General features: G+C 39.1%; 1 protein-coding gene across 13 annotated transcripts in view; it reads right to left on the minus strand.

Annotated features, from left to right (window-relative positions):
• Positions 1-14938: 14938 nt before the first annotated feature.
• ERBIN (erbb2 interacting protein) overlaps positions 14939-27330 on the minus strand; it is a 122644-nt gene continuing 110252 nt past the window's right edge. For 11 of the 13 annotated variants that reach the window (XM_037373212.1, XM_037373216.1, XM_037373208.1 and 8 more), the window contains 6 exons: positions 25952-26095; positions 24994-25125; positions 23047-23256; positions 21783-21875; positions 21089-21163; positions 14939-18167 (listed from right to left, as the gene is read on the minus strand). In XM_037373212.1, the coding sequence (XP_037229109.1) occupies positions 18060-18167; positions 21089-21163; positions 21783-21875; positions 23047-23256; positions 24994-25125; positions 25952-26095 (762 nt within the window). In that variant the 3' untranslated portion in view covers positions 14939-18059. The remainder of the gene's footprint in view (positions 18168-21088; positions 21164-21782; positions 21876-23046; positions 23257-24993; positions 25126-25951; positions 26096-27330) is intronic. The other 2 variants (XM_037373213.1, XM_037373214.1) reach the window with 1 other exon arrangement.

Raw genomic sequence — 27330 nt, forward strand, 5'->3', positions numbered from 1 at the left:
CTCATAGTGAAGAATTTCTTCTTTATAACTAACCTAAATCTACCATATTTTAGTTTAAACCATTACGCCTTGTCCTATCACTACAGGCCCTACTAAAAAGCTGGTCCCCATCTTTCCTATAAGCCCCCTTTAAGTATTGAAAGGCCACAGTAAGGTCTTCCTGGAGCCTTCTCTTCTCTGTGCCGAACCACCCCAACTCTCTCAGCCATTCCTCCTAAGAGAGGTGTTCCATCCCCTGATCATTTTTGTGGCCCTTCTCTGGTCCCACCCCAACAGGTCCACGTCTTTGCTGCACTGTGGACTCCAGAGCTGGACCCAGCACTTCAGGTGGAGTCTCACCAGAGCAGAGTAGAGGGGCAGAATCACCTCCCTCGACGCGCTGGCCATGCTTCTTTTGATGCAGCTCAGGATTCAGCTGGCTTTCTGGGCTGCAAGAGCTCATTGTTGGGCCATGCCGAGCTTGTCACCCACTAGTACCCTCAAGTCCTTCTCCTTAGAGTGACTCTCCATCCATTCTCCACCCAGCTTATATTGATACTGGGGATTGCCCCAACCCACATGCAGGACCTTGCACTTGGCCTTGTTGGACTTTATGAGGTTCACCTCTCAACCTGTCAAGGTCCCTCTGGATTCATTCAATTTCAATTCTTTTTAAACTTACTCTGAAATAAGACGAGGGACTTAGCTGACAACCAGTAGTGTCTAGATAGTATTTTTATCTTGGAATCTCCAAGTGCATATTAACAAAGGAAGATTATCACCACCATTTACAGACTGGGAAAAAGCACCAAAGCGGTAAGAGAGAGATCTGAGAACAGATTCTGCATCCAGCTGTCATTTCAGGGCAGCATTTTTTCAGTCACTTACGAAAACTAGTATCTGTTTTCCAGACAACATTGGATTACGGAAGTATTTCTTCTTCAAAAGGGATTTTTAGAAAACTGTATAAAATTTTACATATCAATTTTGTAAGTTTATATTAAACTAAAAATCTATGATATACTTTTAATATCAGTATATATGAATAAGTATGTGGAGGAGAAGGAAAACAAAATGGTAAAATTCAGCTTATTTATTTATTTATTTAATTGTCTGCTAAGAGACCTGCTACTTGCTATTTTTCTGGCAGGACATACTACTGGAACTGTTCAGGTAGGTCCCCGGTATTTCTAGAGAAAAAAACCCATATTTTTTCTATGCTTTGAGGTCCATCCCGCTGTGAGTCAGCATGTAGCTCTACGTAAAGGGAAGATGTTTTTAAATCTCTAAAATACCTGTCTGAACAAGATAGTTCATAGGCATTGGATAGAAAATTCATTAATTCACTGGGAAGAATTTCCACTGCCTTCCTGCCAAAGTTTGTAGAAGCAGGGCAAGCAGATTGAATACATTCAGGACACAAAAGTTTCATTCCTCTAAAGCCAAATAATTTCACATGTAACGGAGAAACTGCAGAAATGGACCTTTCTGTTTTAGTGCCTGACTCTGAGGCACAAACACAACTCCATTCTACCCATTAGACGTGAAATTTTCTTTTCTCATACAGTAGTTGAATTGCCATCATCGTACGTATTGATCTGATAAACTGGAGTTCATAGAGTATCATCTTCAGCTGGATAGTATCACCTGGAACGGATGCTGGGGGGATTTTACCGGTATGCTTAATTGTAAATGTTGCAGTATATGTATCCACGACATTGCTGAGCTGTACAACGCTGCATTGTGTACTTTAGCTACTAGTAGACAAGAACCGGTCCAAAACCAAGACGTAAGCCAAGAGTGCTGAAACAGAGCCAGAAGAGAAGGTCATGAGAAGGTTGAGAAGAAGAGGAAGATGATGATGAAGAGGATGAAGATGGCCCAAATGACCACCAGAGGACCCCCAACCCATTAGACCACATATGCATAGTAAGCGTGTAGATATGATAAGTAGTTCTTGGAATTGTAATGAGTATGCTAATAATTTCTCAGAAATGTCATTAATATGTATAGATTGGCCATATAAAGACAGTGAAAAAAGCATGCAAGTTGGATGGAACTTATCCCCCGCCCATCTGACACCAAAAATAAAGAATGTCTGCTTTCTGAAACTCAAAAATGAGTATTAGAGATTTTTCAGTATCAAATTGGCTGTGAGGATGGGATCCTGCTTCTGAGCTCAGACCAAGTATGGGATCAAGGCACAGCTGGCTGGCACCGTAAGGATTTCCTGGGGACACCCCCATCCTGGTTCCACTGGTCTCATGAGCAAAACTTCACTAGTAAGATAAAGGCATTCTTTTGATTTTGAATTTTGATTTGAAGTCCTACCTATAAGTCAAGATGCATTCCTGGTGTCGTAAGACATCTCATGGGGTGGTTTAGATGCATCTCTGAATTCAGTAGAGTCTGTGCCTGTGATTGCGTGACACTGGTACCTGAATTAGACTCTCATTTGTGACGTGCACTTGAATTAGACTGTTGTCTGTTTGAGTTGGTGCCTGCGTTTGGGTGAGTGACACAGGTACTTGTATTACAGTCTTGGTTTGAGTCTGTGCCTGCATTCTGTTACTTATCTTGCATTTGTGTTACTTGGCTGTTGTGTTGTTATTTGTGATATCTGTATTTGTGAATCTGGGTTGGACATAATAGTCTAAGATAGAATGGGATCCAACATGTCTAAGGTAGAGAATGATATAGTAAGGAAAACCCCTTTGGAGTGTATCATACAACAATGGAGAACAACTGCAGGACCACTGGGAGATAGTGCCTGGTGAGTGGACTTGATTAAATATGATAATCAGTCGTGGCCACTTTATAAGTTAAAAAACAGCTGCAGGTGGACAAATAATGGAACTTTAGATTACGATACTTTGTTATAATTGATGTTATTTTTAAGAAGGGAAGGAAAATGGGGCGAGGCAATATACACTGAATATGTTTTTCACCTTACGGAATCATCCTGAGTGGCAGAAAGAGTGTGGAATTAATTTGGCACCAGTGATCCTTTAGTGCGGTCATTAGAGAGGATGAGAAAATTTGTCAGAACGAGAGACCTCCAATGAGGTGTTGTTCATCTTGTGATATATGATGGAGGTGTTTAGAATTGAAAACCAGGGGGAGAAAAGAAAGGGGGGGAGATTCAACATTATGGCATTTCCCTTCCCGAGTAACCGTCATGCGTGATGGAGCCCGGCTTCCCTGGGGATGGCCGAGAACCTGCCTGTCCATGGGAAGTGGTGAGTGAATTCCTTGTTTTGCTTTGCTTTCACATGTGGCTTTTGCTTTACCTAGTAAACTGTATTTATCTCAACCCACGAGTTTTCTTACTTTTTCTTTTCCAGTCCTCTCCCCATCCCATCGCAGGGGGAGTGAGGAGTGGCTGCGTGGTGCTTACTCGCCAGCTGGGATTAAACCATGACAGTCATTTTTGTAGCCCAGCGAGGGGCACAAAGGGTTTGAGATAACGACAGATTTGAATGGAATGTGCTAGTTTGAATTTTATAGCTGTTATTGTTGTTTTGCTTTAATCATCAGGTTTCTGTGTGGTTTCTGTGCTTGCCATGGGGCTCACTTGCCGCAGAGGCTTAGCGCTCGTTAGTGGCTGCTTTTTGCTTTAGCTGCTTGCTGTACCGCTTATCACCTCACTGTGCAGTGCCCGGCAACATTCTGATAACAGCCATGGTGACAAGCCTGTGCTGGCAGATGGCCAGGGCATTGCCGCTGTGTCTGTGCTGCTGGACTGGACAGGCTGGAACACCAGTGTGACAGGAACCACGTGAACCAGTGGAGGACAAGCCTTACCAGAAGCAGTGCCAGTGTAGCAGTGACCCAACCTGAGTTGGCTTTGGTGCCCAGTAACCCCATACAACGCACCACCTCTCCACTTCTGATTGACCACCATCACAGATGGAGCCCAAAATCATTGACTAAATGACATCTGTAGATAGATGTTTTTACAGGGGTGGTCCACAGACTAGGGGAATGACATCTGTGTGTTGTATCAAAGGATGGGAACGGTGGTGCTGGTTAATGAGGTTGTATTGGAAAGTGTAGCACGACATAGATGGTATGGAATAAGGGGGGCATGCTGTCCTAGTTTCAGCTGGAATAGAATTGATTTTAGGATTTGGTGTGAGAACAGTGATGATGATATAAAGTCAGGGACTTCTCAGTTTCTTGGGCCCTGCCAGCAAGAATGCTGGAGGGGCACGGGAAACTGGGAGGGGACACAGCCAGGACAGCTGGCCTGAACTAGCCAAAGGGATGTTCCATACCATATGACGTCATGCTGAGTATATAGGCTGGGGGAAGATCAGGCAATAATTGAGTTTTTGGTGGATACCAGGGCAATGTATTCAGTAAACAATAGTATTGGAATTGTTGGTGCAACAGGGAAAGCTGAAGAAGCCTTGTTTTTCAAACCAGTATCATCTATAATAGGGAAACAATGGGTACCTCGTCAGGTTTTGTATTTGCCAGGAGCCCCCAGACCTTTACAAGCAACAGTTGAACTTGAGGGTGAAGATGTTAAAATGATGATTCCTGAAGGTAACTATGTCCGTATGCTAGTACTGTCTTTACAGGAGGATGGAAAAGAGAAAAAAGAGAAAGGGGAAATCCTAACAGAAGTGGAGGATGCAGTGATTCCCCTGGTCTGGGCTGGAGAGAGACCAGGCCAAGCCAGGCTATCCGGGTATTGAGTGTCAAGAAACAAAGCCCAGGCTGAAAAGTGGATCATGAAGTACCTGGGGTTTCGTATTTCCCAAGGACAACAAGCTCTCAATGTCAGGTGAAAAGAAGCAGTTTGCCAGCTCCCAGAACCACAGACTGCTCATGAACTGAGACTGTTTCTGGGAATGCCGGAATGGTGCTGATTATGGATGACTGACTATGGGCTATTAGTAAAACCTTTATATGGACTCTTGAGCAGCTCAGTGGGATCACATTTGGAGTGGAATGCAGAAGAAAGGGCAGCCTTCAAAGCAGCTAAACAGTCCCTCATGAAGACTCTGGCTCTTGGGCTTCCAGACCTAGAGAAACCTTTTGACTTGTTTGTTTATGAGAGAAAAGCCTTTGCAATGGGGGTATGGATGCAGAGATTGGGCTTCTTCAAGAGGCCTGTGGGATATTTTTCTAAACAACAGGACAACATGAGCAAAGCCTGGCCTGGATGTTTGAGAGCCATGACTGCCACTGTTCTGATTATCCAGAGAGATCAAAAATTTACTTTGGGACAACGAATCACAATTTATGTTCAACATGATAGACAGGGGAAATCAGAAAGCAGACAGACCTAGCAGCACTGTCTGCAGAAGAAGAAAGTAATCCATCCTTGATAGTCTTGGTTCCCTTAAAATCTCCACAATGACCCTAAGGGCCACAGTAAAAGAAAATAGGTGGGCCATTACTGAAGATAATAGAATTGTTCTTCCACAACCAATAATGACTGAATTGACCTGGAGAAAACACTTACAGACACACTGGGGAACTGAAAATTTAGTTAAATATTTACCAGGATCAGTTTTGAGTAAAAATGTGTGGAACGTCTTGATGTCAATCACCAAACTATGTGAAATATGCCAAAGAAACAAACCAAAGACAGAAAACTGAATTCAATTTGGAGTTACCAGGCAAGGACATTCTCCCGGGGACTGCTGGTAAATCAATTTTACTGTGCTACCCTGAAAGGAAAATTACAGGCATCCACTGGTTTTAGTGGATACCTTTTCTGGGTGGCCAGAAGCCTTTCCCAGTTGCACCAGTAAAGCTAGGCTAGTAGTTAAAGTATTATTAAAAGAAATTGTTCCTTGATTTGGAGACCCGCAAAGCTTATCATCAGACAGGGGACCACACCATGCTGCAAAAATTGTAGAGCAAGTAACCAAATTTTTAGGAATTACTTGGGAACTTCATGTCCTATACCACCCACAATCGAGTGGAACGGTAGAAAGAATGAATTATACACTACAACTACAACTTGGAAAAATCTGTCAAGAAATAGATTTAAATTGGGTTCAGGCCTTACTGAATGCTCTATTAAGATTTAGAGTACAGCCCAGAGGAAAAATTAAAACAAGCCCCTTTGAAATGATGTATGGGTTCAGGCCTTACTGAATGCTCTGTTAAGATTTAGAGTACCCAACTGCCAACTTCAGGGAGGGGGCAAGACCTACCTTTAATAGGGGTGCCCATACCAGTCAATGAACCTCAAATTAACAATCCAAAATATGGCAAAGGACACCCTAAGAAACCATGGTGGCTGAATAACTTTCAAAAGAAAGACAATAGGGAAATACAGGTTACAATGTTGCTAGATGGCCCTTTGTCTATTCGGACCAGGCAATGATTCTGTAAGTGCTAGTGAATTAAAATTTGGGGATGACAAGTGTGGTAATCATACAAATAACAGAAACTACGAAACCTTTATAGATAGCTTCCCTGGGTGTAATAGAACCAGGTAATTTTGGAGACCTACATTAAGCCACGTGGACAGAACAAATTATTTTGGTCTCCCAGTCCCAGCAGGAAGTGGTTGCTACTGGCTATGTGGAGATACAGCTCATAAAACATTATCCCTCAACTGGCAAGGAGCATGTACCCTGGGAGCCTTAGTTCCTAATCTCACAATAGTAGATCCACTATATACCCAAGATAATTGGGACAGAACCTTTTTCAAATGAATGACAAGAAGCCAAAATGCTATTGCAGACAAACCCACAGCCTTCCATAGCTTTGCTAGATGGTTTCTTCCATGGTTAGCAGTTGAGAACCTAGGTGAACTACAGAAGAAAATAGTGAATAAACCAGCGGTAATAGAAAATATTGAAGACAGGACCATGGATGCAATACAGGCATTACAAGTCAAAGTATCCAGTTTCTCAAAGGTGGCTCTACAGAACTGAATGACTCTTGATTTATTGTTAGCCTCACAGGGAGGTGTTTGTACAGTTATTAATACAAGTCGTTATATGTATGTGGATCAGAATGGCAGAATTTATACTAATTTACAGAACGTTTGGGAACAAAATAAAATTTTATGTGAAACAAGTAAAGATGACACTGATTGGGGATTCAAAGATATTTGGAACAAACTCATCTCATGGCTACCTAATTTGTCCTGGTTAAAGAATTTGTTCATCCTAATTATTCTAATACTGGGAATTTGCTGTTTCTCTTGTGTTGTGACTCAACGCTGTAATTATATTACAGAATTGTGTTGGAGGTACAGATATAATTGAGTAGTTTAAAATAGAGTAATTGTCAAAGAGATGATAATTTGTTTTATACAAATCATCAAAAGAAAAGGAGGGATTGATACCAGAGGAATTTTACCGGTGTGCTTAACTGTAAATGTTGCAGCTAACCTATCTACAACATTGCCGAGCTGTACAACGCTGCATTGTGTACTTTAGCTACTAGTAGACAAGAACCAGTCTGAAACCAAGACATAAGCCAAGAGTGCTGAAACAGAGCCAGAAGAAGAGAAGGTCATGAGAAGGTTGAGAAGAAGAGGAAGATAATGAAGAAGAGGATGAAGATGGCCCAAATGACCACCAGAGGACCCCCAATCCATTAGACTACACATGCATAGTAAATGTGTAGATATGGTAAGTAGTTCTTGGAATTGTAATGAGTACGCTAATATTTTCTCAGAAATGTCATTAATATGTATAGAACAGCCACAGACAAACAGTGAAATCAGCATGCAAGTTGGGTGGAACTTATCCCCTGTGCATCCAGTGCCAAAAATAAAGAATGCCTGCTTTGTAAAAATGAGTATTAGAGAGGTTTATATCTGATTTTTTGGTATCAGAACTGAAAAAATCAGAACAGTACTGAGTTTTTGGTTTGGAGATACTGTTTTGAAGGATGACAGTCCAGGTGGTGTTGCAGCCAAAGTGACTGCTTTCATTTGCTCTCACATGCTGAATTTCTAAGTATAATTCTTTTGCCTTAAGTTGGAAAAATGATACCAGCTTTGTTCATATCAGTCAACCAAATTCTTCTTACCTGCAACACAGAAAATTATATGAATAATGGTAAGTTGCACACTTAAAAATCTAACCATGTGTCCTGCTGCATGACAAGATGATTTGGTCTGGGCTGGTCACCCTTTGCCAGTACTTCTAGTTCCTAGCCTCCTTCATGGCATCAGAATACAGACTTCCACTGGCAGTAAAAGGATTAGAATCTTTAAAATTGTGAAGTTTGAAAACATACTGGAGTGTAACACAATGCAAATAAACATTGACATTTTATTTATAACTTTTGTTTTAAAGTGGCATAAAATAGGCATTATTGCAAAACGAGATTAGTTTAATGAGTACTAAGACTGAAAATTCTTTTTGGTATCCTAAGATGTCTGAAAATAAAAGCACATGTGGTGGTGCATCTCATCATCTCCCCTGGGCCACTCTACAATCAGGAATCCCCATTAGGCCTTAGCGTCTGTGTAATGAGTTGGGTGGCTAAGCATCCCTTGACAGTACCAGCAACTCTCGCACAGCTGAGGTGGGAAACTGCACTGGCTGTACCAGAAACATTCCTTAGATGAACCAAACCAACACCTGACAGCTTTGGGACATTCCTTATCTGAACCATAACAAGTCTGGGAACAGTATCTGAATCCAAGTGGTATGGTACTACCGTTGTTACTGAAAAATCAGTTGAAGAAACTTTCTAAGACTTGCTCTGAAGTTTATGAAGCAGGTATTCTTTATTACAGTGCTGGGGAGTGGGGGATATCTCTTCTTAACAAGCCCCCCTTATCCTTGAATACATGTTCCTTATATTCTGTATAATCATACATATGCATTTCCCCCCCCAAATCCATACATATTCAATTATTTCCTGGAATTCATTTACATTAGTCCCTTCCTCTTTTGCACATGTGTAGCTTTCATCTGAATTGAGTCAAAGTGCTGCTTTTGTGACCACCAACCCAAATCCATTTCTAGATACTTCTTGACCTGGTCATCTCAGTCTTCTCACAGTGTTTTTTTGGCAAAACCTGGTAGGTTTTCATAAGATTCAATCAGTTCTTTCCTTTCATCCTAGATGTTCCTTTCAAGTTAGATCATAAATCTCGTCCATACAATATCAGGTCTTCTTGATCACAATCTAATAATTATACTGATACAAGGACTTCTTGGTCTCAATCTAATAATTATACTAAGGCTTTATATATACTAGGGTTATACATTAAACTGCGCATCACTGGTATCACCATCACTGGAATTTTGAAAAATTTCACTAATTATCAACCTGGATTGGGGCAGTATGGAAAATTACTGATGACTAAAGCCAATCATCTCTAACCCAATAAAGAAGCATTCTAAGCGAGACACTTTGAACTCTTCTGACTGCAGCAGACTGTAAACAGCATCTCCCTCTGAGTAGGATGCCTCTCAGAGCTCGTGAACTCATAAGCCTGCAATACTGGGGGACTGCTGCTGAAAGCTGATCACATCTCAGATTCATAATTTACTATTGTGATTGTAGTAAATCTTGTTTGACTCACTTTTCAAATAATAAATTGGCAATGATTAAGTGCTGCTAGAATCCTGTGATCAACCTTGAACTCTGAACAAACCTTAGATGTCGTTTAGATAGAACCCGTTGACCAAGTCTGAGACTAAGGTTGGATCTAGCCTCACCTAAGCTCTATTAAGAATTTAGAAAGCAAGAGGGTCCACTCAACCTCATCGCTCAATGGGGGGTGGTGTGTGTGGGGTGGGGTGTGTGTCTACCTTACCGTTTTACATCTTTAGGCTTTGTGTAAATCATCCCAGCTTAATTTTAAATTTTATTCCTCTGCATGATTTAACTATGTAGTAATAGAGTGAACCTCGCCACCACTTTGTGAAGTCGCACTCCCACAAATTCCTATAAAAAGTATTTTGCTCATACCTTTGATAGTGATTCTTTAAGCAACTTCATCTAAACCACTCATTCGTGACAGCACATCATGGTTATTGCTATAATAGAATAATTATAATCTACAATGAAAAAAACCCCCATATATCACTTAACTGGAGAGTCAGTCCCATTATTCAAATCAGTAAGTGTATTTTCATAGCTTTTTAAATTAAAAAGCAGCAGGAAATAAGTTGTTTGGGGGTTTTATTTCTTTGGAGACTTTTCAGCATGATCTCTGACCCTTGTATGCATCAGCTCCAACCTCATCAGCCATTTCTCATTACAGTTAGCAAATGAGACAATTTTTCATTATTTTTTCACAGGACTTAGTATTAAGTCAGCTAACAAGATGTTAGTATCTATTTCAATATTTATTAGTAAAACTCATTTTCTCGGTAGAGGAGCCATGGCTTTGAACTGAAGTACTTCTGACAGAAATATTCTAGCAAAAATACCTTCTCCATATTCAAAACCAGTTGTTGATTATTCTATTATGAGTGGAAGTTGTTGCAGAAAAAAATCAATCAAATATGCTGAAACATTATGATGTTAGGAGCCTTGGCACAATACTTTCAAATCATGTATTTTGCCAGTGCATACTTATAATTCAGCGGAAAGCTTTTCCCCCTTTTTGTTGGTTTGGGTTTTTCCTCCAAAGTTTCCTTCACAAATCATCGACATTAGCAATTGAATGTGGATTTCGCTGCAGAGCATCTGGTTCATCTGCTGCTGGTTTCTTATTAAGACAGAGTCCTTGAGAAGTTTGTCCAAATCAATAATTTCATAGGTCTGACAAACAAAAGTGAATATTCTTTACAGTTTTCTCATTAATTTGGACAATGTTGAAACAGAAAGAGTTCAGCAATTTGCTACATCCAACCATACCTCATGAAGTGCATGCAGTGCAGAACCACATTCCCCTTTGTGTTATGCAGCTGTAAAAATAGATGGTGGGTTTCCTGATGCTCAAAAGCTCAGGCCATGCAGAAAAGCTATGGCATTTCAGCAGTGTGACCTTTCATGGGGAACTGTTCTCAGCTGTCTTGGGAACCTTGTCAGCCCAGTCATGATACTTGTTCTGTCGCACCTTCTTATTACACCTCTAGAACTTTTAGTCAGGTATTCGTATAAATGTGAGTGGCTGAAAATGTCCTCACTCAGCCATTACAAGCTACATGTTCAGTGAATCCTTCACAGCTCAGTAACGTTTATCCATAGCTACTTAAAAGATTATTCCCTTAAGTGGGATAATTGCAACCTACTTTTGAAATACATAAAACTCTGTGCAGAGTATTTCTAATGTAGTCTAAAACATGTAGGTTGTAATGCTTATTTCCTACTTTATCTTCCTTTAGGCCGAACAGCTGCTTCTTTTTCCACATGTAACTCTTATCCTTAATACAAAGCAGTGTTTCAGATCTCGCAGTACAGAAATACAAGTCATGTTCTCGCAGACAGTACCAGGAAAAGCAAACACAGGAAGGCAGAGAGCTGGAAACTGGGGAGTGTGATGGGGGGGGGCTGGACTGCAAGAAGGGGTGATGCTGTGCTTGAAACGGGGCTCTTAGAAAGCCTTGGACAGTGGAAGAGGGGGACTCCTGGGAACCCTCTGAGAAACCTGAGGGTGCCTGCTGATGGCAGGTGCATGGCAGAGGCAGCCACAGGGCTGCAGGCCTGGGGAAGCTCTTGCAGCTTCTGGCAAGGGTGGTCAGCAGCTCTTGACCCAGAGTGCACACAGCCTTCGTGGCAGCAGCCCTGCTTTGGGACAGTGATGCTGCCGCCCTTCTAGCTGATGCCAGGGGGAGGCCCCTGTCAGAGCTCCACAGGGGTGCCCAGGGCCCCTCCGGCACCTTCCCCAGGAGGTGCCTTGCTGTTGGAGAGCTGTATTGCCAAACAGAGGCAGTGCAGAGCTCAGCAGGCTGCACAGCACTGGGTAGACGGCATCTCAGAGACCCCACAGCTTCCAGAGCCCTGGACCCCACTGCAGTGCAGACCTGCGCAGAGTCCGTCACCAGCAGAATGGCAAGCAGTGTTATCAGATGAAGGCAATGGCTGGAAGCTGGTGTCTTCCAACACCGTGTGTAAGTTTTCTGCTCCACCTGAGGTTCACCCTCCTGAGAGCTGAGGAGGACCTGAGGGTGCTTTCAAGCAAAGCATCTGTACAGACTGGCCGTGTGCAGCACCAGGCCTCGCGGAGGAAGCAGCAAGCAGTGCGGTGGGCAGCTCCCCGCGGCAGGGCACACGGGCACCCACCGGCTGCACAGGTTTGCTGCCTGCTGGGAACCCAGGTCCAGGATGCTGTGGAGAGACTGCCAAAGCTCCTCTGAATCCCTGCCATCCTCCCACGTGGGCACCAGCAATACCTCCAGGGGCAATCAGTCTCTGGGGGGACAATCAGAGGTGTGCAGTCCCAAGTGCTCTCCTCCTCGGTCCTGCTTGTCAGGAGTGAGGGCACAAGGAGGAGGGAACTGGGCCTGAGCACCAACAATTGGGTGCAGAGCTGGGGTTGGAACAGCGATTTGGTTTCTGTCACCACGGGAACCTCTTTGAGAACAAATGCCAGCTTGGAGAGATGGGATCCACCTCACTAAGGAGTAGTGGGGCTGTAGTAACCCTTAAGATTCACATAGTTAAGTAATTATGTCAGCTCTAGATATCACTTTCAAAAATGTGTCAAGTCTAGAAATTAAAAATATTTTCACTACCAGAACATACATTTATACAGAAACTGTGTGTGCATCTCCCCTGAGTAACCTGAAAGCCCCAGCTACTGAATGAATAGCACGGATAGGTGTAGAAAGCTTAATTTCTAAAATAAAAAAAAAAAAAAAACTTAAAGAGCAATAAAGGAATATAACCAGAAGTTATTCACATTGAGCTATCTATATACATCAGTTATTCAAATTATGGTTTCTCTTTTTTTTAATCTTACAGGATAGGTTCTTAGGCTCACGGTTTTCCAAGGAAAGAACCGAAGCCTGTAACTAACGATAGGCTTTTTTACATGCAGTATCAGCTGTTCACGAGGAAGTCTCTGACCCAAAACAATCCTCTAAAACAAGTCTAGTTTCCTTAATAAGAGTGAAGTTTTACTTCAGAAACTATACTTGTTCTGGCTGGAACACATTCCAACATTCATTTTCAGAGGGCAGATGCAGATTTGTCTTTTAAAATGAAAACTATAGAGAATGGCCTAGTAGTTCTTTAATTTTCTATATAAGACCATTCAGAACAAGTGATCTGCTCTGAGACACTAAAAAATGTTTTAAATTAACTTATTCAGGTGGGCCTCTGGGAAAGATAATTCTTGATGGCAGAACAGCAGGTATGACAGGCTGCCCAGGGAGGTGGTGGAATCATCATCCCTGGGGGTATTTAAAAAGCACATCGATGCGGCACTTAGGGACATGGTTTAGTGATGGACTTGGCAGTCCTGGGTTAATGGCTGGACATGATGATCTCAAAGGTCTTTTCTAACCTACATGATTCTATGATTTCATACCGTAACTCAAAGAATGTTTTCTAAAATCAGCTTGTACCCAACTGAGTAGCAAAAATTGGATGAAGGAAGATTTTGAGAAAGATGTCTCTTCTACTATTTGATCTTTTTGTTTTGTTTTCTGATAATGTCATAGGGAAAACTTACTGAAATAGTGTCCTTGTTCATGATATAATATGGTTCTGATTACAGACTCTGAGAAGTCACAGAATCATACAAAAATGGCCAAGGAAATTCAGATGCTATAGAAAACAATCAATTTCTAGTCAAACTGTATACACGTCAGCCAAGAATTCATCCATGCTGCAAGACCACAGGTAGCATATTGCCTAAGGGAGTGACAATCACTGAGTCTGAGATTTTTTCTGCTGACTTCAGTTGATCAGTGTATGGTCTCAAGTAGAAATTTTCACTTCTCTTTCTTTGGCTATATCAGTTTTTCATCTAACAACTCTTTTAGACAGGGGCAATCTTACAGTGCAGTTGTAGTGTTTGGTGGAGTGGAACCCCAATTTCGAGGTAGTCTCATACATGCTGCAACAGGATCTTCTTGACACATTCCAAAACTGAATTTAAACCATGGCAACAGAAGTAACACACCAAAACCACACTTCCTCTCTGAAACAGTGCCTCCAGTGAGAAGAGCACAAGTTGGACCCAGAATTCTCAGGTGCTTGATGAAAAAGTAAACTGTTGAGTTATTAAACAAAGCAGAAGACCAAAGTCTCAGTGGCACAGGAATGACACATACCGAACAAATAATAACTGTCAAATGGGAAAGAATAAATGTGAATTCTGATGCATAAAAGACAACAAAAAAGTCTTCACAAAGAGAGCTCATAATGAAAAAATGAAGGGGGGAAAAAAGTCCAAAGTCCAAGTAGGGAAGCAGACACAGAATACCTTAAATAATGAGGGGCCCAATACGCCAGGGTCATGAGGGCTGTAACCTGTTATAGTTAGAATCTGTTTTCTGTGTACAGGAGGTAGGAAGTCAAGCAGTAAAGGATATTGATATGCCAGATCCACATATACAGGAAAAAGGACTAAACAGTTTGTGTTACTGCATTGTCAGGTGGTTTCCAAAAAACTGGATGTAAACCTGCATTTATGTCTCCTGTGAAATTCTGTGCCTAGTTCTTCACACTCTTTATCACATAACCCTTGTGCATCTCAGAGCACACTCAGAACACTTTCAAATTTTAACATTGGTCCTTGATTTAGTCACCCTCTTTGCTATTGAAACTACTTGGTTTGCATCAGATAAAGACCACTCATTTCTTTAGAAGCCACTGGCTGCCCTAGCTGATTTCATTGCAAGACTGGGTTATTCACTAAGTAGTTATTGTGAATAACCTACTTTTGCAATGAAATCACCCACAACAGACCTCTAGGCACTAAGATGCATAGAGATACAAACACAAGTAAGACTTTACTGATGTATAGTGATAGCATACTAAGGTCTACAGAAATAATAAGAAGAATAAAATAGTATTATGGAGAATTTCCTAGAACTTAAATAAGTCAATTACACACAGCTTTAAAGAGCATTAGTTTATTATCTATTCTCCATGTGTTACCTCAGAAACAGTCTAATTATATACAAAAATTTGGAATGTTGAATAAATGTTGATCAATAAAAACATTTCTTAGCTGTTGACAAGGGAATATTTCTAAACAAAAGCGAAATAATCATAAAGGTTTGATTGTGTGTTGCTTATTGCTATGTTTGTGTTCATAGAATGCTTTCAAGTATATACACATTTTTTTTTAACTCCAGTCAAAAAAGAAACTAAAAAATATTTACATAATAAATATGTGGGAGAACTCATCTTTTCATTACATCAGTTGAACTGATTCTTTAATGAACTATTAAGAACAGAAAAAACCTAACAGAGTTTGCATCAACTCATTGCCATGCTGAGTAACTTCAGCTGCTGATGCATTTTATTCTATTCAAAATGTAGTTTAAGATGCATTCAAAATGAAGAGTGCTGATACTGTCTCTCCTCCTGCTGAATCCTGGCTGGACGAGTTCAGGAGACATCTTTCTCCCACTGTCTACAAAATCATCTAGTTTGACATGTGTTTACCTTTGCACACAGACACTGAAGGAACAAACACATTTCAAGCCACTGAAAACTCCAACATTTACTGAGTAAAATCAGCATAATCCATGTTTTATTAGATGGTTAATTGGCTAAATTTACTGAAGACAAGCTTTGGCCAAGCATTTACACAAGAAGTACTAAACTTCTTGCTATAAACTTCTACTTCTATAGTTCTACCACAGCCAAACAGTTTTTGGTAGAATTTTCCTGTGATACATAAATCTGAAAATTATGTGACACAACAACATTTAAAACTTCTGTTACCATTAAAGCAAAATACAATACAGTACAATTCCTCAGTGATATATTTAAATGTACTGCAAAATGTATACAAAGTCAGTCCAAGATCAGTAAAGAATCAGTTCTGCTTTTTGGACTTTTCCCTTCTCAAAGATACAGGTTATGTAGAAGACCAAGGACTTGTCTCTATGCATTCCCTTTATAAGGCAGGGTGTGATAAAAATAACATGATTAAAAGAAATGAACATGTGATGTGAACATTTTGCATGTTCAATAACAAACCAGAAACTAAACAACAAAACACATCTTAAAAGGGGAACACTGAAGCCTGCCATTATATAGCTATGTTTCTCATTCTTTTCTTTGAAGATCAACAGCACACAGAAAATAAGTGAATTTTATCAAAATACAGCACATTTCTGCTAATATATCAAAAAAATCATTTACTATGTAAATATTACTGAAAATAAACTAAAAAAAATATACAAAGAGTTGTTAAAGGGTTTCAATTAAAGTTATTAGAACTATACACAGTACGATAAGCAATAGTTAACATCTTTGAAAGAAGTGCAATAATATTGGAGTTCACTTATTCAAAAAGTACTGCCTGTTTATTACTACTAGCTATGTATAATTCCTCTCTCTTCCGGCTAACTGTCTTGAAACTAAAGGAGGCTGGTGTTTTTGCTAGCTTTATTAAAAGCATTTGCTTTTGTACACATGCGTTGAAAAAAGCAACTTATACCTGTCTCATACTACCAACTTACATGTAATTGAAAATGAATTGCAGTAACTGAATATTGCTCCAATGACAGGCTAACCATTATCCCCAATTAAAAACAGTTATTGGTCTTCTATGGCACTTTTCCCTGGTCCACAACAACCGTGTATTAATTATCACTGCAGATTATGCAGTCTCTATTCAATTACAAAGCAGAAAGAGAAAAATAAAGTTAATGTTTCTGGTAAACAAAATTAATAGAAGCATAATTGAATATTTTATACAGTAATAAGGAACAAAGGCAGTCTGTGGTAAATCACTATTACATTAATATAGTTAGAAACCCTTTAATGACTCTGAAGTGTCTAGTTCACATTTAATGTTACCTGTAGGAACAGCCCTTTAACAACCATCAGTACGAACTGGTGGGTTGTAAGTACACCCTCCCTCCCTTTGCTCTCCATCTCACCACAGCAATTCTCCATCACTGTTCAAAGTTTCACAAACTTGCTTTGGTTAGCTAGCTCCATGCGTATGGTTTCCTTTTTGATTAACAAGGCAATGCAAAGGCCAAACCAAATTGAGATGTCTTTCATAATCCTTCTGCATCATTTACTTTGTGTGTGTTTAAATGTATATTACAGGCAACAACCTTAAAAACTGGCCATTTCAGTTTCATTTTTAAAATCTGTAAGGTTGTAATGGAATATTTTTTATAAAGATAGAAGTATCACCTTTTGCACAAAATCGGGGATTTCCACAGCAGAGAAAAACCTCTGGGCACATTTCCACAGTACAGTTGAAAAAAACTACGTATGCAAGAAAACCCAACCAAACATGAATCACTTGTGGCAAATGAATATTCAATGACTACATTAAGAATAAATCCTGTAGGATATCACAGATTTGTAGTTAGTCTTCCTAAAAAACACCATAAGCTTTTATTGCATTTTCTATTGGTAGACGTACACTCCAGAACTAAACACTTTTATTCCTTCCTGATTCCAGATTTAGATAGCAGATAGTTGTTGCACCTGACCTTTATTCTGCCCAACCAGCACCACCCTCCATCTACCCATTCATCTATACAATGTGCACATAGCCAAGCCAACATTTCATTATCTGCTGTCCATATCTACAGAAGTGGTTTCAGTATAACCCATTAATTTCTGGTGAATAAAAATAAAGGCAATAAACAGCTACAGGACAGACAGCCCTGCCATCTGTCCATTGGCTACAACTGAGGCTTCGCAAAGCCTTGCAAAAGGTTTAGTAATGTATATGAATTATCCAAAAATAAACCTACCATCTGTACAAAAAAACAACACAGGTTTGTTCTTGGAGGAATGATCCTTAGATTGCTATAATGCTTAAAAACAAGTTTATTCACCATATGCATTTCCAAAATTATTTCCTGTACGTTCTATACAGTGGTTTTTCCCCCTTTAACCACAAGTTCAGTATTTCCTGTACAAATTTTGATGATAATTCTTTTTGAGTTCCTTTCATGTATAAAAATAGGCAAAATATTCAGTTTCCCATAAGTCCTTTAATGAATCCTGCTGACTTTTCCCCTAATCCACACTATTTATGAAGAAACTTCTCGCACAATGATGAGTTCTACTGCATTCTGAAAAGTTTTTAGCAAAGATACTGCTTGTCCATGATCAATATTGATGAAGCTGTATCCATTAGCCTAAAAAGAAATATTTAAAATTAAAAATGACAGTCTCATATGCCAAGTTAGTCAACACATCTCCTATTTCATGTTAGTTTATTTAAGCTTTTAGGTTTAAAATAGCCATATTCTACATGAACGCAGACAAAGCACTGCAAATTTGCAGATTATGTTGTTGTGAACTCAACATGTACCTGTACGCTACAAGAAATTAAACTACTGTGATAGCCTTAGAAGAATTTTGCTCCAAAGGTGTTGTTTCACAGTTGTCTCACTTGACTTTTTTTCTGCCCAACCAGCACCACCTTCCATCTACTTATTCATCTATACAATGGGCACACAGCAAAGCCAACATTTCGTTGTCTGCTGTCCATATCTACAGAAGTGGTTTCAGCATAATCCATTAACTTCTGGTGAATAAAAATAAAGGCAATAAACAGCTACAGGACAGGACCCCAAACAACCAAAAGAGAAAACTGAACCTTTAACTATTAACATCAGACATGTAATTCATCAGCATTAATATAGCCACACCAAAACCTCCAAATACAGTACAAATGAGATGTTCCGGTATAAATATCAGATTAGAAATGGCATTTGTCATAAATTAAAACTGTTGAAGCCTTTAGCAAAAAACATTAATGGCACTGGGAGCCATTTTAGGGTGTGAGACCTCCTGAGGTCACCCCCTGCTTGCATTTTCCTATGACTCTAAACACTGTCATTCTTGGGACAGGTTTGGCTTGGCAAACAGAGGCAGGCCTAAGTGGCCGACAGAAGACGGGGGGGAAAACGGCTACTGTTCAACTTCTCAGATCATACTACTGCAAATTCATGCTCAGTCTGGGTGGTAAAATATTGCAGAATGACAGACTCATCCAGTTTAAACTCTTACTGCTTCCAGCTGTGCATCCCACCTTTCTCCCTGAGCTACTGCCCTTTACATGGTGAGAGAGAGAACTGGTGGCATGCTCTGAGCCCTAGCTGTGCCATTTTGGAGTTGCAGTTCCTTACCCCATCAACAAACACTTGTGGCTTGCTACCAGCTGAATCCTTTGTTGTAAAGGCAGTGGTTTTTAAATCTGTCTAGGGTTGCAGAGAGATTTACATATAGACTGTTCAGAGAGCCAAAGAGGCAATAAACTTTCCAAATCATCATCCATACAGAATGTTCTAGCCCTAACCTAATATGCAACAGTATCTTAGGACTGATGTGCACTTATCTAGTCTCTGGTCATGTAGAATATTTGTATTAGACATATGTCTGCCTGATGCGTGGTTTGAAGAACATTGAAAAATTAAAAACATAGCAAAGTCATTTTGGGAATTATGATATTCACTCAACAACTGCAAAGTTGTCTAAGCAGCCACAAGAGAGAGTGGGACTGTCATTACATCATCGCTGGGATTATTACAGGTATAAAGAATGTGCTGTTACACAAAAAATTATTCTTAGTTATGAGAAATGAAACAGTCTGTAACGGTCTAAGCATGCAAATGCAACTTCTCTTTCAGCTCTTTCAAACTGTGAATTCCTCACTAAACAAAAAGCAAATCCCAAGCAGTGCCAACATGACAAAGGGTAACTTCATTATAAATGTCATGCAGACAAATTAAATTCCATAAAGACAAGAGCAAACCATTAAAACAAAAGTCACCTGTCACACACGGTCCACTATCAAAACCTAACAAATACGCTACCTGTATTTTCAAAGGCTTAACATGCTTCTTGCTCCTGTATGGTGTGTTGGAAGGTTACTCCAATTCCTTAAAGTTGTCTACATCAGGAAGAGAACTAGGACCTTTCTCACCCCAGTGAGGAAGAGGCAGCAGCACAGAATTATTCACCATGCTCAAAACCAAGCCATCTTTTAGTTGGAACAACTTGATCTCAGTTTAGTTTTCTTGTGTGCTTTTTGGCTTTATTCAAAGCATTAGGCTGTGTTTTTAGTTTGGTTTTGTTTTAGAAAACAGGATGTTGTTGTTTAATTGAGACACTAACAGGTTTTTTGTTTGTTTGTTTTTAGAAAACTGAAATGCAGCAGAGTCAACTCTATCAACATTTTCACATCAGTAATGTGGCGAATAATCAATAATTTCTAACAAGCTTTGCAACTTTAAGGGTGGCTAAAACACTGTTCAAATGCCCTGTTATCCCATTTCCCTAAGAAAGTAAGGCCTATATAATCCCATTGCCCATACTGCCGGATGCCTCCTCAGCTTATGAGCTCATTAGACAACTTCCAACAAATCTGATACAGAAAAGGTCTGAAAGGTACTCACTTCCTGCAAAAAAGAACTGCACACCAGCAGACCAGAAGCCATGGTTCCTGAAGCAACCTACGTGGCTCGCCCTGCAGCAGATGGGGCAGCCAGGAGGTAGGTGCTGTGACCAGCCTGGTATCAAGCCAGCCACGGGGCAGCTTCTGCTCACACTTGTGCATGTCCAGCCTGTCAGCTGGGGGAGAGGACGCAAAGACTGGCAGTGGCTGTAGGATGGAAAGGGATGTAACAGCAATGTGCAGCTGTGGAGAGGGGCCATGAGGAGCAACTGCTGGTGTTCAGACAAGACATTATTCAGAACACTGCATGTGAATGACTGCAAGTTAAATAACTGGATGATAGTAAAGCCTAATGAAATGCTCACATTTCATTCTGAATGACATTAGGCCTGGTTTTTTGTTTTTAAAAGTGTGAAAAATGTTCAGAGTTTGATAAAACGATCCAACTGATTAATGCTTCAGCCTGTATCACCTATCCTAATGTTAGATGGAACACAACCAAAAGCATCATCTCAGAATATAAGAATGCTTCTGGAAAACTTCTGGAAAAGACACTGGTAATTGATCTAAAAACTAAACATTCTGCTCTTAGAAAAGATGCAAACTAAAAATGAACTGTTATATTATATATACTAGCTAGTTAGATGATCACAGTACCTGAATTATTTTATCTCCAGGCTGCAACAACTTAGATGCTGGTCCTTCTGGTTGCACTCTGGTTACAAATATACCCTTGAAAAAACAGAGATGGAAAACATTTTTGACAACTTGTTTCATGAATAATGGGATAGCATGAAACAGATGTAATTCAAAATATGTTTTCAATTTTCTACCCTAAGTAGAAAAGAATGCAATATTATTTTATAGATCTACTGGCTTTCGTGACTGCCTTCCTTTTCTGCTGTTAAATCCAGGAGAATTGTCTTTAAAGGAGTAGGGAAGGGTAGATCAGAATTCGCCTTTGTTTAATTTGGCAGATGTATATGTCAAGATGAATGCTCAACCACCAGAAAAAAGGCTGTAGACTAAATAATCATCTTTTTTAAGAGGCTTCCTAATTGTAAATGTAAGTGTAAAAATTCACTATCTCAAATCTGTTGACTGATATCTGGAACTGTGCAAGAACCACTCAGCTAGACTAAATCCTCTGTTGTCATGTGACCACTGTGGTCACCTACCACTTTGATTTTCCTTATCATTTGTCCCCGATTTTTTCCCCAAACCACTAAACTCCAAGACTAGAGGGGAGTATATATACACCTTTCCCCCCTCCCCCCACCTTTCCTACATACTAATCAATTACATCATTAATCAGAATTGATTTTAAGATGCAGTAGTATAAAATACTCACATCATCTTCAGGTCTAAAAGGATTCCCTCTGCCACCAACTCCTCCCGAGATACTAAATCCAAGTTCTGGATCCTTGTCAATTCTCACTCGAATCTAAGTAGTTACAACCAAAGTTAGATGAACTGGCATTCAAAGCTACAGTAATAAAATTATTACTAAGGAATTCAGGTGAACAAAAGCTTTGAAAAAAAAAAAACCCAAACAATTAAAAAAAAGCATTTATCATAGGTCAAGGGGTTTATATCTCATAATATTAATTCAGAACAAGATTCCAATACAACAGCATCACACATCATTGTACGTAAGTTTTACTCCAGTACCACTATTATTATAATTATAGTTCATGTGGCTTTAAATTCAGAGGTATTTTGGTATTATGTAAATGAATTTAATGCCCCCAGCAAACATACATGTTCCTATGAAAGAACCTGTTCCTCCTATTTCTTTGCTACCTCCACCTGAATTAAAAAAAAAGAAAAGAAAAAAAATCAAACCTCATTCCTACTTTCACTCTAAGTTCTGTGTAGCCCACACTGCATTCCCTTTCTTTTGCCAGAACAGTTGACTAGAAAACTTATTTTATACAAGAAATGGATATTCTTATTCTAGTACAGAATTAAAACATCATTCTCTGTATTTTCCCCCAAATCCCAAAACAATACAGAGTAAACATCTTATGTCCAAGAGCAGAAAGAAGGTTGCCACAATTAAAAAAGCTGCAACATTGTGTGAGAATGTCTTAACCTCATCTATCATAAATAAAACAGATAATTATAAGGCATGCACCAGATGCTCACATTTTTTTTATCCTGGCTTTTGTTTATTGGTACACATTTCTACATTTGCAGGTCTTTAAACCGTTCTGGACAGCAATGAATAGATGCAAAGTACTTTAAGTTGTACTGCTACTTCATATTTTTTCAGTTACTAGATAAATAATGAGTTGGTGATCAGTAAGCGTAGTTGAGGATAAATTTCTAGATCAGTAAAAGAGATGCAAGTTTAAGTTTCTGGTACATTCCGTTAAAAATCTACCACATTTCTCTCTTAACCTGTTCACATAAAAAGTAAAAAGAGCTCAAAACCAGAAGGGATGTGTGATTTCAGTAGTAGAACTGCACTAAGGTAACGCTGTCTTCTGCTGGAGATAAATTCCTATATGGTTTCTGCCATCACCTACAGAGAAATGGTAGTAAAAACAATCTAACAATTCACCACCACTGACAGACAGATGTCAGATTGTAAAGTTAGATTTTATTCTTACCTCTTGCTTTGCCAGTTCATGGCTTTGTCTGGAAGAACACTGGGACTGGGTATAGGGAGGCTGGTGAGCAACTTTCAACATCAGGTAATCAATTAATTGTTCTCTAGATGGATGCCTTGCTACTGATGATTGAGGAGGGAGATGATGGACTTGGCTGTAGTTTGCCTGAGGTCTTTGAGGCTGGCACATCTGCCCATTTGTCAAAGGTATCTGAATAAAACATGAATACTCAATATCATACATTTTATAAGCAGCAATCCTCAATTCTTTCTTTATTATTTCAATATTTCTCATACTTGACCACTTTTAATTGCAGGAACATTACTGAAACTACTTTTCCGGATCATGCAGAATTATACTCTATTTTCTTTATAGTCATCAGCTTTGACCTACTGAGAACAAACTTGAAAACCAAAAACTTATTTTGAATGATAATCTACTAGAACAGATTAGACAGACATCTTTGCTTTTAACACTTGATTAATGGAGTTTTCCCAACTGTTATTTTCTAGCAGTGCAACTGACAGTATTGGCACTTGGTTGACATCATTATAGCTTGCACTTTTATTGCATAAAATTCAGAGATTTTGTAACAATTCCCAGTAAATCATACACAAAATAAAAATCCCACACAGCTAGCAGACAGAAGTTAGATACTCTCCGACCATCTTTGGTGACCACTTTATTATAAAAACCTTTTGAGCAAATTCACACACAAGCTCAAGATTTTAATATCAAAACTGTAATGATATTTCCAATAAATGTTACTCTTTCGTTAACACATCTGTCACTGATTTGATAGGTATAATGATGACAAACAGCAGCAAAGTACACAACTGTCAAAACATATACTGCATTCAAACCGTGTCCCTAGGAATGATGCTGGAGATGTTTCTTCCTGAAGCCTCAGTTACTGTTCAGCTCTGCACTGAGATAGGAAGCCTTGTCCCTCCTTGCCCACACGCTCTTACTCAGCTTAGGTAGTCACTCATCTGTTTGTATGATTCCCACATGCCAAAAAAGCTACAGGCTTGAGTTACAGATTTTTTTCTGCGTGTCACCATTATCTCATTAGTTATAGGATATGAAGGTATTAAAATTCTCTCTATTATAAATAACTGCAGCGTGCAAATTCCAAACTTTAAACATGCTATGTGAATGGACATGTATCAGAATCTACTCTGTTAAGGTGAGTTTTTTATGTTGAAGTGATTCTGAGAAATGGTAATGTGTGTATATACAAGCATTTTTTAGCTTATTTACAGATGAGATGTATTCAATTTACACGATTTTCCACTGCCTCTTCTGAAAGCCTAAAGCATGACAGGAAAATTATTTTTTGTTGTACTGCCAGAGGTAGAGTTTACATAGGCAACATGTATCAACAGCTATGGAAATTCCCAATACCATGGGTCTATAGAAATGCAACTGAAATTACTGAAGTTATAAAAAGAAAATAAATTGCTGCATGTAGTAATTTATGAGCACTCATTCAGTTTCATTGTAATAAGTTCTGTCCATATAGAAGGCCCTTAGAGATGTATACAGAATATCTCCTCAAAATTCTACTTTATCATCACAATTTCATCACAACAGAATTCAAGTTTGTTCTTTAGAAGGTTTAATCAGCTTCAAATTGCTTTCCTGAAATCATCTGCCGTATTCCAATTTTCACTTGCAATTATGCCTTCTGCTGCCAATTTCTTCTTTTAGAGTCCCTGCTGAAGAAAAATAAGAACAACCCCCTTCATATAGTCAACTATTCTGTCTTCCAAAAAGAGGATACCATTTCATTTATGCCACCTTTGATACCTGGGTATTACATTTTAAAGAAGCCACAGTTCAAAATTGCTATCCCAACAGCTGTTTCTACTGCTAATAAAAACCCCCATATCCTTACAAATAACAATAAATATATCCGAACGAAGGTGTCACGTAGATAATTACCTGCACAGCTATTTTCTTCATGCTATCCGGAGGAACATCTTTGAGACAAAGTGTGGCAGTTGAGTAATTCTGCTGTCCTGAAATGAGTACTTCATCCTGGCATTGGTCTGCTGGAGTAGAAGCCTGGGGATGCTTTAAATAGAACGCAGCAGTAAAGATGACTGTCTTCACACAATTCAAACTAAAAAATTCTCATAAGAAGCCAAGAATAACATTTTAAGGGCTTTATTGTTCTTTATCTTCTTTGATTAACTACTACATTGTTTATGTAGAAAATCTTACTAGCCAAGACACCACACCCACAAAATATTGATAGGTATTTACAAAAACTAGCAACTGCAGAGGTGTCTTTGATCACAATAAACTGGTAAGAAAAGTCAACAAATACTAAGGACTGCCTATTCAAGGATCCATATGGTTAAAGAAGTCTTCTGTTGGCTTTATTCTGCTCAGTATGAATACCATAACATCATTCAATATGCTCAATTTCCTCACATTTTCTTACAAACTAAAATTACAATTTTCTTGAATGCCTACAGTATCTTACAGTACAGTTTAAATCATCAGAATTGTTTGGGAGAGGAAAAATCATGATGAGATTTTGGTTTTTTATTTATCAACCTAGGTTAAATTCAGAATGGTAATCTCTTGTTCACACAAGTACAAAAAAACCCAGACAGTTTTACTTACGTTCAACCGTCTATAAAAGCCAATTAGAAAACTCAGCTTCATGACATTAAATTGAAAAGCCTTGCAATAAGTTTAAAGCACATGAAGTGAAGGCAAAGTATTTGATTTAATGCCTATAAAAAGATTCCAGCACGTAAATTATATTCTTTTTTATTGAAAGCATTGTCTATATGTAAAAAGGATAACTATCAATTTAAGGATGCCTCTCAGTTTTTTCTCTCCCCCTCTATATATTGCTATATTGCAATAGCCTCCTGTAGGTACTCACTCGGACAATGTGCACACCAGAACCTCTTCCGTCTGCAACACTCAAGGCAACACTACCCTGGCTGCCATGCAGATCCCTAGAGCTGCCATAGTGAAAGCTGCTAACTGCAGCATAATTGGAATTAAAGGACCTAGACAGCATGCTCTGAATAAAGAGGGGACAGATTTAACACAGAGATTAGTGCAGCATGCATAAACCACAAGACATGTTATACATAGACTAATACAAACATATTCCATTGTCATGCAAGATAAAAACCATGCAAGAATGTTCATACCACTGTGGTGTATAAAACACAACTCAGTGACCCCTATTTACCTTTATTTACCGTAAATCAGCATGCAATCAGCAGTTAACATGCAGAATTACAGGTAAATAAAGTCATTAAAATGTTTATGTGCCTGGAAAAACAACAAGGTGCACAGCTTATAAAAACTTCTAGTTTTATCAGTTATGTTGTAGGAAGAGAAGCTGGCAGTTAAGATAAACACCTGTGGAAACCCATCTAATTACCAGTTGTTTTGTCTCATTTCCCCCCCCCCCCCTCTTACTGGCACAGTACAAATAAAAAGTTACACAACAGAGACAGAGGTTTGACTGTTTGACTGGGTTTTCTGGTTTTTGCAATGATCCAAAATGCATTCTAATATCACTTCATTCAAGAAATGCAACCAAGCCTCATTTAAAGAAAAAGAGGTTTGAAAGGAACCTTGGAGTCCACCCCTGTGTCACCGTAGGTAATCAAACAAAAACCCACGAGCTCTAAGACAGAAGTGATAGTGGTTTGGTTTTGGGCTTCATGACCTTACAAAACCTGACCTCTACAATATTGGCAAGGATAACAGAAAGAAAACAGTAGACATTACTGTCTTGCCACCATGGAGGGGTTTTTTTTTGGTAGTTTCAAGAACAAAATAAAATAAAAAGACTGCATAAAAGAAAAGAAGAATCCTCCATGACTCATGATGAAATGAAACAAACCCATCTTGAAAAAGTGACAAAGACCCATAAAAAATTTCATCATGTAAGATATACCACAAAGCATCAAAACCCAGCAAATTAACAGTTACTGGATTTTCATGAAGTTTCTAATTTTTCCAAGTAAAAAAAAAGTTCAAAACATGTATCATTTGATTAAGATACTGCAACAACTCTTAGATTAATAAATAAATACATTTTGGAGTTTGTCTCTTGACTACATATACTAACCCAATTTTCAAAATAGTCACTAGTCCTCAAGCAGACAATTGCTCTTTCTACTCTTTCTTTTTTTTTATCTTGTGAAACTAAAACTAGTTTAATAATCAAAGTCATATGCCTTGCTCCCAGATGCTCTGGTAGCACAGTCACTGTAAACTCCCTTGGAAAACAGTATTTAC

The sequence above is a fragment of the Falco rusticolus genome, chromosome Z (genome assembly GCF_015220075.1).
Source record: "Falco rusticolus isolate bFalRus1 chromosome Z, bFalRus1.pri, whole genome shotgun sequence".
In the NCBI taxonomy this organism is placed as follows: Eukaryota; Metazoa; Chordata; class Aves; order Falconiformes; family Falconidae; genus Falco; species Falco rusticolus.